This window comes from Phocoena sinus, chromosome 11, assembly GCF_008692025.1.
Source record: "Phocoena sinus isolate mPhoSin1 chromosome 11, mPhoSin1.pri, whole genome shotgun sequence".
Lineage (NCBI taxonomy): Eukaryota > Metazoa > Chordata > Mammalia > Artiodactyla > Phocoenidae > Phocoena > Phocoena sinus.
The window spans coordinates 42,376,263-42,394,679 of NC_045773.1; the positions used below are offsets into that span (position 1 = coordinate 42,376,263).

The 18,417-nt window shown below is 45.7% G+C and overlaps 1 protein-coding gene across 4 annotated transcripts in view; it reads left to right on the plus strand.

Moving 5' to 3' along the window:
- The window catches only part of CDCP1 (CUB domain containing protein 1), a 54,913-nt gene that overhangs the window by 19,674 nt on the left and 16,822 nt on the right, over positions 1 to 18,417 (plus strand). Inside the window, exons 2-4 of one of the 4 annotated variants that reach the window (XM_032648852.1) lie at positions 3,681 to 3,887; positions 10,363 to 10,725; positions 11,689 to 12,057. In XM_032648852.1, the coding sequence (XP_032504743.1) occupies positions 3,681 to 3,887; positions 10,363 to 10,725; positions 11,689 to 12,057 (939 nt within the window). Of the gene's footprint in view, positions 1 to 3,679; positions 3,888 to 10,362; positions 10,726 to 11,688; positions 12,058 to 18,417 lie in introns of those variants that run through there. The other 3 variants (XM_032648853.1, XM_032648854.1, XM_032648855.1) reach the window with 3 other exon arrangements.

Below are 18,417 nucleotides of genomic sequence, written 5' to 3' on the forward strand. Positions count from 1 at the left end.
TATTAAACCATATTTTAACTGTGGTCATGATTATTCCTTTTTTCATTTATTAAGTGCCATGTTGTGTAGAAATACAATCTTTCTAGCACAAGTTTTTTTCCCTTTTTTATTTATTAAGGTGTAACTTAAACATAATAAACTTCACCAATTTTAAGTGCACAGTTTTGCTGAATTGTGGCATTTGTGTACAACCTATAATCACCACCATGGTCAAGATACAGAATGGTTTTCTCATCCTGCAAAGTCTCCTCTGCCCCTTTGTATTCCATCCCCTCCCCCCACCTCCATCCTTAGGGAACCGCTGATCTGTTTAGGGTCTAACGCTCAATTAAAATAACAGTAATATATACACTACCAAACGTAAAATAGATAGCTAGTGGGAAGCAGCCGCATAGCACAGGGAGATCAGCTCGGTGCATTGTGACCACCTAGAGGGGTGGGATAAGGAGGGTGGGAAGGAGGGAGACGCAAGAGGGAAGAGATATGGGAACATATGTATATGTATAACTGATTCATTTTGTTATAAAGCAGAAACTAACATACCATTGTAAAGCAATTATACTCCAATAAAGATGTTAAAAAAAAAAAATAACAGTAATCCGGACTTCCCTAGGGGGCCCGGGTTCAATCCCTGGTCAGGGAACGAAGATCCTGCAAGCCATGAGGTACAGCCAAAAATAAAGTAACAGTAATCATAATTGTAGAATCAGGAACTTTAAAATATTTTTGCCAAAGAGGAGAAATGACAAAGAAATTGGTAACCTAGCCAGCCAGGCTGCAACCCCGAGATGGATTACAGCTTCACTTGACAGTGAATTAGCCCCCCTGGAGACCCAGGGTTGGAGGCCACGGGAGAGCGTGCCGAGCCTTCAGAGACCCGGTACCCCAATAATTTTTTACAGATAACATGGTAAGACCTTTTTTATGATTACAGAAAGAGAACGCAAGGGTTGACATACTCAGCTCGGATATACATCTGACAACTGGGTTTCTGAACATGCATCTGGACTCATTTTTAATCTGGTATCTTAAAAGAACCCCTGGGCTTTCCGATCTTTCTCAGAAGATTCTTAGTGACCATGCTGCTTGAAGATGAAGCATTCAAGTAAAGAAACTTCTGCCTCAGAGGATGTTTTCTTTCTCTGAGGCTATTAATTCAAAAGCTCAGAGTCCCTGGTTCCCACCAAGATTTATAGCCCAAACTGAAACACAGGAATGGTAGTAAGTCTATGAGAAACTAAATGCGGCAAAGACAAGAATGTGGAGATTTTGTATGGTGCTCTTGGGAGGGTCATCAGTTCTGCTTCCATGTGGGCACCAGGCACTGTTTGGGTCCTGAGACTACCACTGAAAAAGACAGGCAAATTCCTGCTGCCTTCCTGTAGGCAGCAACTCGCATTCTGATACTGGGAGGTGGAAACAAATAACATGGATCCTCTCAGAGAAGAGAGCAGGGATGAAGGGAAAGCAGGTACAGGATGGCTGGGGTAGGGGTGGGGTGAGCATTTTGGGTAGCTGTTCGGGGAAGACTGCTCTGAGGAGGTGATCTTTGAGCTGAGACCCAAATAATAAAATGGAGCCAGCTATTGCTAGAGAAAGAGCATTTTAGAAATCAGGACCAGTACATGCAAAGGCCCTGAGGTTGGTATGTTCAAGAAAGAAGGCAAAGATGGCCCGAGCACAGTGACCAAGGTGGAGAGGGGTACAAGCTGAGGTTAGAGAGATAAGAAGTCTTGCTCCAAAAATGCAAACATGAGCCCTCTTGGAAACAAAGTCACGAAGCCAGCTGTGCTGGTGCCCCTGTGCTCTGAGAGATGTGTCACTGCTGGGCCGTAGTTGAGAATGCTTACATTTGCAAAATCGCTTCTTATTTCCTCGGATACTGATGATAGATGAGCTGGCAGGGAAGGTAGAGCTTTTCTAGCCCAATCCCCTCATTTTACAAATGAGGGAACAGAGGCCCAAAGAGGGTAAAGTTCTTCCCTCATGACCCGGAGGAAATTTTTGCATTTCATTATCACAGGTTGAGAGATCAATTTCCACCCTATATAAAGAGCTGCTGGCTTGCCGCTCTGGTGCAGAGTGAATGGTGGGGGAGAGGGGAACAAGAGGAGGTTGACAAAAATCCAAACGTTTGATCGCACACAGCAGCTAGGCTGTGGGAACACAGGCACGCCCAGGCACTGAGTGGGAGGAGAAGTGAGTACAGCTCTCGAGCAGGCTAGTAGTTCTGGTAAAATGAAAGCACGAGGTTGGTCAAAAACTGGAAAGAACTCAAATGTCACTGAACAGGTGCCTGGATAAATAAATTGCAGTCTTTCCAGACAATGGAATACTACTCAGCAATAAAAGGGAGCAAACTGCTGATCCATGCAGTTGGCTCTCAAACACGCTGAGCAGAAGCAGCCAGGTACGAGAGGGAGTAAGTAAGCACACCGTTTTGCAGGAAGGTCTAAGTCAGGCAAAGCTAATTTACAGTTTTCTGGGGCCAGGAGTGGAGCTCGACTGCAAAGGGCGCTGAGGGAACTTTTGGGGGTAATGGATATCTTTATATCTTGATTGTGGTGGTGTACGTGTGCACACACATTTGTCAAAACTCTTAAGTAGGTCCTTTTATAATGTATGTAAATTATATCAATAAACTTGATTCTAAAAATCTTTTAAAGGAAGGGAAAAAGTAAAGCTTTTGGTTAAATTGCTATTTACGGGCTAAACAATTACCAAGCACCTCCATGTACAAGGCGCCATAACAGGTGCTGACCAGCTGTTGGTGCAGAACACGGTGGGACAGAGGCACCGACGCCAGCCCCTCTCTGTGAACCCCATGATTCCCTCCGCCAGACAACTGGCCTCCCATCCTCTGCTCCCAGCCCATCAGCCACCCAGAGACCACAATCAGAACCCAAGTCAGGGAAGGGACCGTGGCTACTTAGAGGAAAAGTAGCTCTTCCTTTTGGTCTGAGAGGACCTAAAAATCCATAAAGCAAAAGGAAGGGGAAGGAGATTGGGCTTGTTTGTGAATCAGGGCCCCATCCCGACTGGTGTGCACCCACCCCTCTGTTTAGTAACCAACCTCCATCTCTCTTGCTTGATAATGTTTGTTCAAATAATTTTGCTGAGCCCCAGTCTGAGGTATTAGCATTGTTTGGCTTTAACTTTCCACGTTCATTGACACAATATGTTTGTATCTAATTTCTGCAAGTTTTCCCGGCCTCCACTACTGCATGTATGTGTGAACAGGGCATATGAAGTGGCCTGGGCAGGGGACAGCAGCTCTTTACAGATAAGCATGTCTCTCTACAGAAAGATGGTTTCTGTGTGTGGACTTTCACCTACAGTCATATTGTGAAGAGATGTGGCAGTTTCTCTCTATTTAATATTGCACAGATGGGTATCTGAAAACATACTGCTCCAGACACCTAGGATGTGGTGTAGTGTTTTTAATTTTTAGAAAAATTAATCAGCCAAATAAGAGATGTGTGTCAATGCCCAGCCCTCAGTGGCTGGGTTCTTGCCCACAGGTGAGGATAATACTTTCATTGTGCATCATCCCACTTCTCAGACCTGGGGGAAGGAACAAAGGGGTCAAGGAGGTCATCCTCCTGGACCAACTGAGGGGACGGCAGCAGGTTGGCAACCCTAAATCATCCTGTTCACTCCATTTTTCTTCCTTCCTTCAGAAACTTACGAGATTGCTCTGCCACATGGAAGCAACATTACAGTCCTCATAAAGCCTGGGGCCCCAACTCTGCCAGCGAACCAATGTGAGATCATTTCTAAAAGACAGGTAACCCCATTGTCCATCAAAGCCGGAGAGACAGCAGTCTTTTCCTTTAGCTGCCAGCATCCAGAGAATCACTTTGTTATCGAGATCCAGAAGAATATTGGTAAGTATGCACTCATGGACTGTTTGGCCTCCCTGCCTCTCTTTTACACGCTAAGCCAGCCTCTACTGCTAAGGAGGTGAGATCTGTTCTGAAACTCCACACTCTCTTTAGCTTTTATGTGGCCATTCACAGTTCTAAGTGCTTTACATGGTTTCAGTTTTTTAATCCTCAGAGCAGCCCTAGGAGAAGTTCTCAAAGAAAGTAACTTGCCTAAGATGGCACAGCTGGTGTGTAGCAGCAAGATGGGAGCCCAAGTATTCTGGATCCAGAGTCTTTGCCTGTAACCACTATGCCACACTGTTTTGTAACAGAGCTACGGATTCTCAGGTGATGCTCTGTCTGATGTGCTAAAAACATCTGGCTGAGCAGGAGCAAAAGTCAAGGGAGTTGGAGGACAGAAGAATTGGAAGGTTGAGAAGATAAGAGTGGGGAAATGGGTCCACAAGGCACAATGGGAAAAAACAGCAGCTTTGCAGGCTGAGGGAGCTGGGTTTGACTTCAAGTGCCAGGGCTACTGATCATGTGGCCTGATCGCATGGCTTCATATGAGTTATTTAACTGCTCTGTGATTTAGTTTTCTGGTCTGTAATATAAGAATCATTGTACCAACCGATAGGGGTGTTTTGAGGAAGAAATAAAATTATGGATTGAGAGTGCATGACACATCAGAATTCAACAAACTACAGATATCTGGTATTGTTAATCATAATTTGAGATAGAAGATTGACATAAGACACAATAATCAGGCAGAAAGAATTAAAGGTATACTTTCCCAATCATTTTAAGGTGGCATGCTAACTAGGAACTAACAGATATATCAGTAACAGTGAGAACACTCTTTTGATCTAATCAAAGCCATGCTCAGAAAACTTCACCTTTAACTGAAAATAAATGAATTGGCAATAGATCATGGGAGAAGAAAAAGGATAAAATAAACCTTAAGAAGAAGGAATTCATAAAAATAAAAGGAGAAATTAAAGTACTTAAAAGCAGTTTTAGGGCTTCCCTGGTGGCGCAGTGGTTGAGAGTCCACCTGCCGATGCAGGGGACACAGGTTCGTGCCCTGGTCTGGGAAGATCCCACATGCCGCGGAGTGGCTGGGCCCGTGAGCCATGGCCGCTGAGCCTGCCCTTCCGGAGCCTGTGCTCCACAATGGGAGAGGCTACAACAGTGAGAGGCCCGCATATACCGCAAAAAACAAAACAAAGCAAAACAAAAACAGTTTTAAAAACTGTGTTTGATAACTAAAACCAAGACCTGGTTCTGTGTAAAGACCAATTAAATAAACAAACTCTGACTAGTCTCCTGGAAAAAATAAAGAGAAATTACAGATATACAGCATTGAATGTATAAATGTGGGTTTAATGACATATACAAAGCAGATTGCTAAAATTGTAAGAGACTATGATAATAAATATGAAAATCTGAATGACAGAATGATTTTCAGGGAAAATTTAATGAGCCAGATTGACTCAAAGAAAGGGAGGAAACCTGAATAAGTAAATAACCAAGGAGGAGATTGGAAAAATTGTCCAGTGTGAAGGAGAACAGGGTTTGGGTTAGTTAGAGATGGTTTCATAGAGTAGTCCTATAAAACTCCAAGTAGCAGATAATTTCTATGATATTTAAACCATTCTAGAGGTAGGTTGACAAACCTTTTCTGTAAAAGACCAGAGAGTAAATATCTTAGGCATTATGTGCCAGATGATCTCTGTCACAACTCCTCAGCTCTGCCATTACAGCACAAAATCAACCGTAGACAATAGGTAAACAAATGGGCAATGAATATCCCACATTTATTTACAAGAACAGGTGTTTGGCTTGATTTGGCCATTTGCCAAACCCTAGTCTAGAGCACTGAAAGAGGTAAAGGTTCACAGTTCATTTTATAAGGCTCTTACCACCCTGATGTCAAAATCTTCCACCACATAAAAAAGAAGACCACAGACCAATCTCTTATGAATATACATACATGCCAAAAAAATCCTAAGTAAAATATAAATACATCAAACCCAAAAAATTGCATTAAAAGATGAACACAAGAGCAGGAGAGCTTATTGGAAGATGGAAGTTTAACGTACTGCTCTGTGTGATTAGGTGAAAGGGAAGAAACTGCATTTGATCATCTTAATAGATGGTCTTAAATGTTTTTAATAAAATGCTCTTAGTAAACCAGAAATAGAGGGATGTTTTCTTAATCCAATAAATTGTATCTATCAAAAACTGATAACAGGGACTTCCCTGGTGGCACAGCGGTTAAGAATCCGCCTGCCAATGCAGGGACACGGGTTCGAGCCCTGGTCTGGGAAGATCCCATATGCCAGAGAGCTACTGAGCCTGTGCTCTAGAGCCCGTGAGCCACAACTACTGAAGCCCGTGCACCTAGAGCCCATGCTCCGCAACAAGAGAAGCCACTGCAATGAGAAACCTGCATACCGCGACAAAGAATAGCCCCTGCTCGCCACAACCAGAGAAAGCCCGCACACAACGAAGACCCAGCGCAGCCAAAAATAAATAAATAAATAAATAAATAAATAAAGACTCCATGCTTCCACTGCAGGGGACATGGGTTCGATCCCTGGTGGGGAAAGTTCTGCATGCCTTGCGGTGCGGCCAGGAAAAAAAAACTGATAGCAAATATATTTAACAGCCAGACATAGAAGTGTTACCAATAAATCAAGGAACAACATAAGGATTCTCACCATGCGTGTTTTTGGTCACCATTATTCAAAAGTTCTAGTTAAGTATTTAATCTTAATAAATACATAGAATATATATGAAGCAAAATGTACAATCTTACTGAAAGACCAAAGAGAAGATGTAAATAAATGGAGAGATATACCATGTTACTTGATGAAAATCTCAGTATTTTTTAAGTGTCATTTCTCCCCCAGATTAATTTATGAGTTTAAGTCAATTACAATTAAAATCTCAATGAAGCTTTTACAGAGTTGAGAAGACTATTGATATACTTAAGAATTCAAAGGAATAGTGTGTTGCTATTAAAAAAATGAAGTAAATCTATGTATTTGACATGGAAAGATGCCCCAGGTCATTTTGTTCCATTGAAAACAATGCAGCTTTTAGTAGAATAGTTTGTATAGTTTAATCCCACTTTATTGAATACACATAATCATATGGAGCCCAAAGTCTGGGGGGTTAAACACCAAAATGCTAGCCTTATATTATTTCTATAGTGAGTAGGGGAGGGGAACAGGTGACATTCATTGTCTTTTTTCTGTTCTTCTGTAGTGTCATTTTTTTTACAAGCATGCATTACTTTTACAACCAATTAAGCCAAGAAAGTGACTGCCATCTTGAAAAAGGAGAAGGGTAATGGGACTTCCCTGGTGGTCCAGTGGTTAAGACTCGACCCTCCCAATGCAGGGTGCCCGGATTTGATCCCTGGTCAGGGAACTAGATCCCACATGCCACAACTAAGAGTTTGCATGCCGCAACTAAAAGATCCCGCATGCCGCAACAAAGATCCCACGTGCCGCAACTAAGACCCGGCGCAGCCAAATAAATAAATAAACATTATTTTTTTAAAAAAGGAAAAGGGTACCACAATCTTATCTCACAAGACACATCTCACAAGACCAGTCTCACACACAGACCACACACAGTTTACCATATAATAAAAACCCATGCTCACAATTTTTGAAAATGTTTTGAAAATAAAAATTTTAGATTATAAATCTAGACACTGGAATCAAGTTCAGTGTTCTGCTTGCCTCTTGTTTTTAAAAACCTTTCCTGAATAAACATTCTGAAAGTGTCAAAGTTTAGCCCCTCTGCAGTCATCCCTTCTTTTTTTTAATTATTATTTTTTAAAATTTTATTTTATATTAGAGTATAACTGATTTACAATGTCATCCCTTCTTGAATGGCCCCGTTAAAGCTAATGAAAGTTGAAGTCTGTGCTGGGGAAAATGAGGTGTGAATCGCTTCAGAAATTACACTTCTCCATCCTCTGGGTAGGAATCATTTTAGTTATTTAACATTTTTGCACTAGACGGGGAGCAGAAAACTTGGAGGCATGCCCATCATTTTGACTACTCTTACTTGTGTATCCATTCTGAAAACAAAGCTCTTAGCAACAAATTAAAAAGTGCTTGCACAACCTGACACCGTCAGGGTCTCATGGCTGGTGGCAGAGCCATGGCTGAGAGACGGGCCTTTTTGACTCCCGGTACTTGGTACGGAATTAAATCAGAGTCGCTTGGGTGGCCCAGGCATGTGTATTTTTTAAACGTCCTCCAAGTGAGTCTAGTGTGGAACCAGAGCTGTGAACCACTGCCTTAGTGGGGGTAAGTGATCCCACAAGAACACAGAACCCAGTAGGGAACATGGGAAGTGTAGTTGAAAAGTTATGAAAGAGATGGCTTGATAGAAACAATGAAGTTTCCACGAGCTCCAAAAAATAGGTACTATCCTTACCTACACACAAAATATAATTTTAGCTGCATTTGTCACCTTGTTATCTAACCTTGTTTTATTGGTTAAACAACGCAGTGCATTGGCAAGAACGGAAGTCGACCAAACACAGCCTGGGCTTTTGTCCTAGGGGCGTGTGCACTGCGAGCGCCACACGACTCACCCAGACTCCAGGACTGCTTTGCAAAAATTAGAGTTTTGACGTGATGACCTCAGAGGTCCTAGACAGCTCTGAAATTCTCCCATAATTCTATTTCGAGTTGGCAGTAGTTTCAAATACTCCACTGGAGCAGCAATAAAGACTTGCAGATTATCATTACAGTGGCCAAAGTCCATTGCACTTTTCAGATTCCCTGCTGGAGACAACAAAATCCTCACTATTAGGCTGCCTGCTTTCTCTTCATTGCCTCCCTGATAGCAACGTTTCTCCCTTTGTTTTAAAAAGGCTTAGGAAACAAAGTACGTCAAAGGATGTCATTAAGTGTTAGCCTTTGGGGAAAAAAAAGGATGACATCAAAGGATGTCATTAAGTGTTAGCCTTTGGGGAAAAAAAATTCAACTGCAGTGGTAATGAAACACCAGCATTAAAGCCAGGAGGCAAGAAGATGACCTTGTACAGCCATAAGGGGCTGTACATTCAGAGCGTACTCAGTCTGTTGATGAGTGTGTTGATGGAAAAACCAGTTTTAAAAGGTAGAGCTTGTCGCAGTACCCTAAAAATTGAGAAATCATGACTCTTTCGGTATAGAGGAAGTAGGATATGTATCCCAAAGCACAGGCTCCACTGCAAAGGGCCTCCCTCTGGCTTCCAGTAGGGCCTGGGCAGAGATCCACCAACTGGACTAGCTTAATCTGGAAAACAGTGCGGGTCCCCCCTCCCCGACCCGTGCTATCCCAAAAGTAGAGTGTTCCTATGACATTTTTCACAAGTCAAAATGGCGTTAAGTCAAAGAAGGAATTACCTTAGGACACATCTTGCTAACGGATGTGTAAAGTAATTTGAAATAAAGCACAAATGCTCACGGACAGAGTTCAGAGCTGTAGCAGCGTGATGCTGAGATGCTGTGTTGTTCCTGGGGAAGAAGCTTGGCGGTGCCACTCTCGGGGTACCCACTGCCTCTGTAATGGCTCCCTGCAAAACAAACACTGAATGCTCTTTACGCTTTCCACCTTTTTTCATAAATGCAAAAATTCTCTTTGGATTTATTTTGGTTAGGGGAAACAAGTACCAATGCAAGTCTTTCATAAAAGCAAAGTGGAATAAAGCGAACATTCAAAAAGCAGGGGAGGACTTCCCTGGTGGCGCAGTGGTTGAGAATCCGCCTGCTGATGCAGGGGACGCGGGTTCGTGCCCTGGTCCGGGAGGATCCCACATGACGCGGAGCGGCTGGGCCCCTGAGCCATGGCCGCTGAGCCTGCGTATCCGGAGCCTGTGCTCCGCAACGGGAGAGGCCACAACAGTGAGAGGCCCGGGTACCGCAAAAAAAAAAAAAAAAAAAAAAAAGCAGGGGAAACTTGTAGTTAGGAGGTGACTTGGGTCTGGTTCCCTAGAAGCAGAGCCTGACATGGGGATTCTTGTCTTTAAGTCATGAATCAAGAGAGTGCCCTGAGAAACCTGTGAAGAAGTGAGGAAAGCAGGGTAGAATGAGGACAGCAAGCAAAGATGTGGTTTTAGCTACAGGCTGATCTGGAGCTTGAGTGACAATTGCCAGGCTGTGTCATGTGAATCAAGGATGTCAGGCTTTTCACTCCTGGGTTGGCAGTGATTGGCTGTGGGTTGACACTCCCTGCTGGGATGGGAGTCAGGGGCAGGGAAACCTCTCAGGCTTTTCTGCCCCAAGGCAGCTCCCTCCAGCCAAGGCACTTCCCCAGAGAGGGATGCATCCGTGAGCCATTGGCAGCCAACTTTCATGTAGCCAGGAGATGGGTGGGCCCCCTAGAAAACCCCCCCTCCAAAGAGTTCACTACAGGGGCTGAGGAGGGGCAGTGAGTGGCCCAGTAGCGTTTGTGACCAGATTGTTTTGTGACTGTGTTTCAGACTGCATGTCAGGTCCATGTCCTTTTGGAGAGGTTCATCTTCAGCCCTCAATGTCAGTGTTGCCCACCCTCAACAGAACCTTCATCTGGGATGTCAAAGCTAACAAGAACATCGGTCTAGAACTGCAGTTCTCCCTCCCTCGCCTGAGGCAGATCGGGCTGGGGGAGAGCTGCCCGGACGGAGTCACTCACAGCATCAGCAGCCGCGTTGACACCAAGATGGTCAGGATCGGAACCTTCTGCAGCAACGGCACTGTGTCCCGGATCAAAATGCAAGAGGGAGTGAAAATGGCCTTGGCCCTCCCGTGGTTCCACAACAGAAAAGTCTCCGGCTTCAGCATCACAAACCAGTTGTCTATAAAACGTGAGCTCGCCATGCCCTCCCCTCTGTTTGCTGAGGTTGAAACCTACAAAATCACGCTTGCTCTCCATCAGAAATGGTCAGATGTTGGCAATTGTGTGATTCCATCTGAATACCTTAAAGGAAGTCCCACTCTTCTGTAAGCATGTGGGCCAGTCCTGGTGTGAACCCACCCTCCTCTGTTAAACAAACCAGGTGGTGACTCTTTTGTCCTTTGTATGTGAGGCTTGTTTTCAAGAAATGAAATGGGACTGGCTCTACAGACCTTAATGACTCTGTTTCTCATGTCTTTTTCCCGTCTTCTGTCTCTTTCACAGTTTCTAGAATTGTATCGGTATGCCAGATACAATTGTATCTGTATGCCAGAGCTGGCCCACAGCAGCTCATGAGTGCCAATTGTTAAGTGTCCTGGAATTTTGTGAGCTGGTATTAAACAGAGCCATTACTAAAAATAAAATTATATAAACTTACAATTAAATAAATTAGTTTAGGAACAAAGGTAATAAGTACTCAAAACTCATTACTTCCTAGTTAATACACTGCATTTTACTATTTTTGCTTTGAAGTTAGGTATGCCCATTGGGTCTGTATGGTGAAAATCCTATGTGATGGTGAGAGGGCTGTCCATCTCCTTCCAACTCCACGTTCATCCATCTCCTGTTGGTAGCCTGAAATCAGCTATAGTGGGAGTCTTTACACCAAGGAAGTGGGCAGACGCTACAAATTAAGGCTTTATTTTTTTTCCCCTGCTGGGTTGATTATTAAACATATACTCACATACCACTGATGTATCCTCATTCTCACTGTCTACCTTGAATTGAGTATAAACATGCCATATCCAGACCCAGTGCTCAGGACCTAAGACCCACTTTCACCTCTTCTCTAACCCCTGTCCCCCCACCCATGGATGACCAGGGCAGGGTCTAATCACCTCCTATTCTCTCGTTTGGGTTCCACCCGCAACAGGCCTGTGCATCATCGAATCTGTGTTTGAAGGTGAAGGCTCCGCCACCCTGATGTCTGCCAACTACCCGGACGGCTTCCCCGAGGATGAGCTCATGACATGGCAGTTCATCATCCCTGCGCACCTGCGGGCGAGCGTCTCCTTCCTCCACTTCAGTGTCTCCAACTGCGTGAAGAAGGAGGAGCGGGTTGAGTACTGCATCCCAGGCTCCACCACCAACCCCGAGGTGTTCAGGCTGAAGGACAAGCAGCCTGGGAACATAGCCGGGAACTTCAACCTCTCTCTGCAGGGCTGTGACCAAGATGCCCAAAATCCAGGCATCCTCCGGCTGCAGTTTCAAGTATTGGTCCAACATCCACAAAATGAAAGCAGTAAGCCCCACTTTCCTTACCCTCCCCCTCCTCCAGTGCCTTCTTTCCTTCCTGGGTAGTCTGCGTGGGCTGAGGTTCCCTTCCTACTTCTTGTCTGTGGCTCTGGCACACTTGGACTCTGGACCCTGTAAGACTTTCAGGAAGTGCGTTGCTAGGCAGTGAGACCAGGTCACTGGTGAATGCTGGGCATACTGTTCTACTTCAGCACAGTAAGAAGCTAAGATGATCTTGCATTCAGGGTGATAAGTTGCTTTTAATGAAGACATTGGAAGGTTACCTTCTAGAGCTCATGTCTTGACTGACCCTACAGTGTGGATCAGGATGTCACCAGCACCATGAGCAGTGATGATAACACTTTTATTGTCTGAGTGCCAAGCCCTGCCCTAAGCACACCACTCACATGGTCTCAGCTAATCCTTATTACAGCCTTGCAGGGGAGACAGGAATTACCTTCATTTATTGATGAGAAACCAGAAGTTTCAGAAAGGTTATGGAACTAGCCCAGTATCACACAGCTTGCCAGGAGCAGAACAATCTCAGAACCCAGAGCCTGTGCTTCTGGACCACGCAGAACCCCAGGTTCTGTGAGAATGAGGTTGTGTATCATTGTGTATCACTCAGTACACATTTACTGAGATGCCGTGACTACAGCGAGGCTATATGCCCAGGGCACAACACTGAAGGAGGCACCCGCTCTGAGGAGCTCCCTCTCACAGAGGCTCTCACCCTCAGGGTTGTGTCAGTTCAAGGTCAGTCCCCGAGAGTGAGCACCTCCTTAAAACTTACTCTCTGGGTGCCCTTGCCTCATGGAGAGGAGTGGCAGGGATCCTGAGAAAAAGGTACAGGATGAGTTCAGAGTGGCTATTCCTGGGGCTCATCTATGAGCTGGAGTGTGTGAGTTGTGACAGGTGGTCTTGAACCAGGACATCTGTGATGTGTGCTGACGATGGGTTCTGCCCACAGGGTTGATTCTCATCCTTGTTTTTAATATTATTTACTTCCGGGAAGTAGAACCAGGCAGAGAAATTGAGAATGTGAAATGGCATGGCTGATAAATACCTGAAAAGTGACCATGTGGGATCCACTCCCAGGGTTGCCCATCTGACACCGTCTTGGGAGTGCCCACTCGGTACCCACCTGGAGCCCGGCTCCTCAGGAAGCCTCAGTTCCTTCATATCTTGACCCAAGATTCCTTCTAATTCACAATAACCGTGTACAAGGCATAACTTTATATATACATGTGTGTATGTGCATGTGTGTCCACTGACACATTTTGATGACTCTATGTCACAATTTTATCAGAATGTTGAAAACAGCCATGAAGGGATTCAGAAATGGAGTGGCTTTGAGTTTTAGAAGACGCAGGGATTTGTTTATCATCTCAGTCACGGTGAAGTGCTCCTGATTAATTCTGTTTCCTGTAACATCAGCTGGGTTGATTTCTAAATATAATCAAATTGTTAAGCATGCTATTACCAGCATCAAGAAGGATATGGCTTCAGTTTTGAGGTAAATAGTGGTTAACTGCACTTTAGATGTGTTTAGCACTGTCAAGGCTTTACATCAAGCATGGTTTGCATTTTTCTAGGCAAGTGAGTTAACTTGGCCAGCAGAAGTATCTTTACTTAGGCGATGCTGGAGTCCCTGAGAGCTCTGATTTCTGGACATCTCCATCTTGGTCCTCTGAATCCCAACATGGACCCTAAGTTTCAAGAGATTGCCCAAGGCTGCCAACCCTGTGCACTCACACGTTTGTCTGGTTCTGTAAATATGTGTGGACAGCTTGTTTTGCAGGCAGCATGGCCCAGTGGTTAAAGGCACTTACTCTGGAATTGGCCTGCGTGGATTCGAAATCCTGATTCCCCTACTTACTATGTGAGCCTGGGCAAGTCACTTAACTCCTGTGTGACTCAGTTTATCTTCAAGTAGAGATAATAGGACTGTCCTCGTAGAGGTGTTGTGAGGAGCAATGAGGTGGCAGTGCCTGGCAGACAGTAAGCGCTCTTTAAATGTTATCCTGCAAGGCTCTAGGTCAAGGAAGGGATACAAAGTTGAAAAAGACACAGCACTGGTCCTTAGATGTTAGCCTGTAATCCAGAAGACAGATGAGACTTATAGGATGCAGGAGATGACTTCCCAGAAGGAGTTTCTTCTTTTTATTTTCTTTTCATATCTTGTTGATCTTATTTTAATAATTGCAATCTGGGTACCCTATTGGTGTAACATTTGGTGTCTGCGTGGGTGGCCATTTCTCCACGGGCTCCTCTGGGGATGCAGCGGATAGTTGTAGGTGCCCAGGACTCTATACGCTGTGCATCACTGGGATGGACGGAGTTCTCCAGGGTGGGGCCTCGGTTCTGCGTCAGCCGATTCTGTCATTTTCATTCACTGTCTTCATCAGCTGGTGGTAACAAATGCTGTTGGTCTGGTTTCTCTCTTGTACTTTCTTGCACAGATGATGGATGTTTCAGAGGAAATTTTGGCGGGCATCTCTACCCACTTGGCTCTCTTCCACAACTTGGCACTGTCTCTGCACTTGTATTGGCAGGGGTCGTCCCCTCCGTCCTTTCCTCAGTGCTTGTGGTCGGCTATTCCCTGCTTGTGGTTGGTTGTTCTGTGCTTGTAGGTGGTTGTTCCCCAACTGTGGTTGGTTGTTCTGTGCTAGGGGTGGTGGTTCCACGCTTGTGTTTGTTTTATACTTATGGTTGGTTGGTCCATAGCTGTGTTAAACTCCTAGGGTTTGCCAGCAACTTCAGCCACGCCGAAGCCTCCCAGTGATCTGCGCCAGGGTTCCTGATCTCCCTACATATACCTTCTCCTAGGCAGTGAGGAGCCACACTCTTCAGCTTTGTTTGGTCATCAGGTCACTGCTCCAGCCAATGGTAGCCCTGGGATGGCTTAGTCATCACAAAACACCCCTCCTAACACCCTGGGGGGTGGTGAGAGGAGAGAGGCGGATGCACAAGGAAATTTCTGTGGGTGATGAATATATTCACTATCTTGATTATGTTGATGTATATACAGGTGTGTATATAGGTTCAAAACTAGGCAAATATACACCTTAGATATGCACAGATTACTGTAATTCAATTATTGCTCAGTAGAGCTGCTTAAAAATTATGTTCTCTGTAAGAAAACAAACAATGTCGGAAAGAAAAGAACAATTTTTGGTGAGGGAGAGTAGTTTATTACTGACATTGTTTAGAAATCCTAGAGCATAGTGACAATAAAAACAAGCCTGGGGGGCTTCCCTGGTGGCGCAGTGGTTGAGAGTCCGCCTGCCGATACAGAGGACACGGGTTCGTGCCCCAGTCTGGGAAGACCCCACATGCCGCGGAGCTGCTGGGCCCGTGAGCCATGGCTGCTGGGCCTGCACGTCCGGAGCCTGTGCTCCGTGACGGGAGAGGCCGCGGCAGTGAGAAGCCTGCGTACCGCAAAAAAAAAAAAAAAAAAAAAAAAAAAAAAACAAGCCTGGATTTACTCAGATTTATTATTGTTTTAAAATTCTCTGTTCCCCTTTATTCCCTCACAGGGAATGAAATATCCCCACTGCCCTGACCTGGATAGGCCACTGCATGACTCCAAGTCACTTAGCAAGAAGGTGTCCTAATCTATGTGGGACTTGTGGCCTCCAGACACTGTTACGGAGGCTGGGGTTGGTGATTTTTCTGTACGGCGAGTTTTTGTCCCTTCGGAGGGTCTTTAGTTGTTTACAGCATAAGGTAGGTTACAACACACACCACTAAGAGGTAGATGGCTGGAAGCAAATCATTTGTGTGCCTTTTTGGTGGGTGCCCTGCCACCCTATACACATCATGCCTCTCCTCTGGGCCCCCTCTCCCCAGCCCCAGCAGTAGTGCTGAGCCCTTTTTCCTCCTTGCACAGGAGATAAAGTGTTAAGGGGGAATTTGTCTCAGGTGCTCACTGCTCACCCAGTCCTTATTCCCAATGTCTGGCTGACTTTGGACATTGAAGGACCCAGTCTGGTCCTCCACCTCGAAGGACCCCACCTCCATTCCTTGTCACACACCTGCCTCTTCCTTTCTTTCCTCCCCATCAGCAGAGAACTTGCAGAGACACACACTCATCCCCTGGATGAAGGAGCCTTTCACAAACTGTCAATTTTGTGTTAACCCTCCCTGTTAAAGATTCATTCTCTGTGGTTGGCTAGCTGGGCCATTGGAGACCAGCAGATAGTTCTGGAGTCCCTGGCTTTGCTCTGCAGTTACTGTCTGTACCAGTCGTTACTTGGAGTGGTGGATTTTTCTTGGGTCTCTTGGTCCTGCTCTGGCTGATTTTGATTCATTTTCTTATTCAGACTGTGGCAAGAGACTAATATTGTTGGAGTCTTACTCTCAGGTTTTCTCAAACCCCCTTGAAAGGGTCTTTTTACCTTCATGGCTTTCTTTTGCACCTGGAAAGGCAACAGGGTGAGCCCAGAGTGGCTTTGGTTTGGGGGAGGAGGATGGTGACTGGGAACGGAGGCTTCATGAGAAGGGGTGTGCATTGAGAAGGGGATTTGTACCCAGCAAGGACAAGTTCAGAGGCTTAGCGGGGGAGTCTTTAGGAAAAAGCAGAGCATGAAGAAGGCATTCTGACATTGCCACTGTCTCTGAACTTGGGTTGACAGGGGCTCTTCTTTCATTCCTTTCTTTGGTGCTGGGAGTGAGTCGTTGTACATGTGTGTGCAGGTCCCCTTGGTCATAGCAGAGCCTCCCATTGCCTACCCAGGGAGACTGCCCTTCTTCTATGTCAATGACCCCTGGACAGTGAGGCTCCACACCCTTCAGTTTTGCTAGGTCAGCAAACACTATCCCCAGCCAGTGGTGTCTAAGAGTAGGCTTAGACTAGAGAAGGTGCCACTCTTGACACTTCCAGGGTGGGGCATGCTGGGAGGCCTCAAGATTGTGGCTGGAGAAAGGGAGTGTTTCCTCAACACCCTCTAAAGACGTGTCCCAAACCGACCTGCCACCCCTCCTCATCTCCCCATGTTCAGTCCCTGTGGTGCACGTGGCAGGGAAAAGGGGATTCCTCCAAACAATTTCCCACGGCCACCCCCATTCAGTGGTTCATTCTGTTGTCTCCCTCCCCATCACTACCATGTCTCATTTATCCATCTGAATGTCTGTGTCCCACTAAACTCCCAATCAGGCATCTTGTCTTATTCCTCTATTTTCCTGCACTCAGCACAGTTTCCAGTGCATTCCAGGCCCTCCATAAACACTGTCGCACTAATCTCAGGAGGCAGCCTCTTGTCCAAAGTGGCTTGAGAGCCAGATGTACTGCCCAAAGGCACAGCCCCTCAGAAGGGGCAAGGTAGATGGGACACAGTGGGAGCACCAGGAGCCTGGCTGCTGGGGGAAGCAGACAAGGACAAGAGCATCAAAAACAGAGTGGAGGCAGAGCTGGGAGGGTTTCTCAAGCAAAAGAGGGTGGCTGTCACAGCAACCATGCAAAGTCAGAGCCTCAGAAGGGTGGAAGCAGCTGTCAGAGGCACCCTGACCCCTCAGCATGCACAGTAGGACCTGACTACAGTAGGCCCAGACTGAAAAAAAACAAATTCTGAATGTGGGCAGCAGGCAGATGTTACCTTGTACCTGATTGTCTCTCCCCCCACCCTACTCTCTACTCTCTCTCTCTACTTTGCTGACGATATCAATTTAACTAAAACTAGACCCAGAGGACTCCTGCAGAGAATATCTTTCCATGGCTTGAGCACAAGTGTCCTGTGTCTTAAGATGAGTAATGTACAAGCTGCCCTGGCTGATCTGGCCAGCTGTGACCAGATATGTGAGCATGGATGGCTTACGTTGCCCAAAACGTGCAGTTCAGCAATGTCAGAGAACTTGATTTACATTTGTCTCCACCCAACACATCTTGTTTTTCAGTGCTCCATAACGCACTCTCATCTTTTTTTTTTTTTTTTTTTTTGCGGTACGCGAGCCTCTCACTGTTGTGGCCTCTCCCGTTGCGGAGCACAGGCTCCGGACGCGCAGGCTCAGCGGCCATGGCTCACGGGCCCAGCCACTCCACGGCATGTGGGATCCTCCCAGACCAGGGCACAAACCCGTGTCCCCTGCATCAGCAGGCAGACTCTCAACCACTGCGCCACCAGGGAAGCCCCTCTCATCTTTTTTGATGGTACAATACTACCATGCCATACCTGGCATTATTACCACTCCATTACCTGGAGATAGAAAAAATAATTTTGGTCCTCTTGGAGTTTCATCTAATAGTCACCGTAGAGAGAGAACTTCTCTGTTGTCCCACACAGCCTGTCTCTCATTTTCTGATATTATTTCTAAAAGGTTCAAATGGCCCTGCTGATAACGATCATATGAGTTAATAGTAGTCTACCTG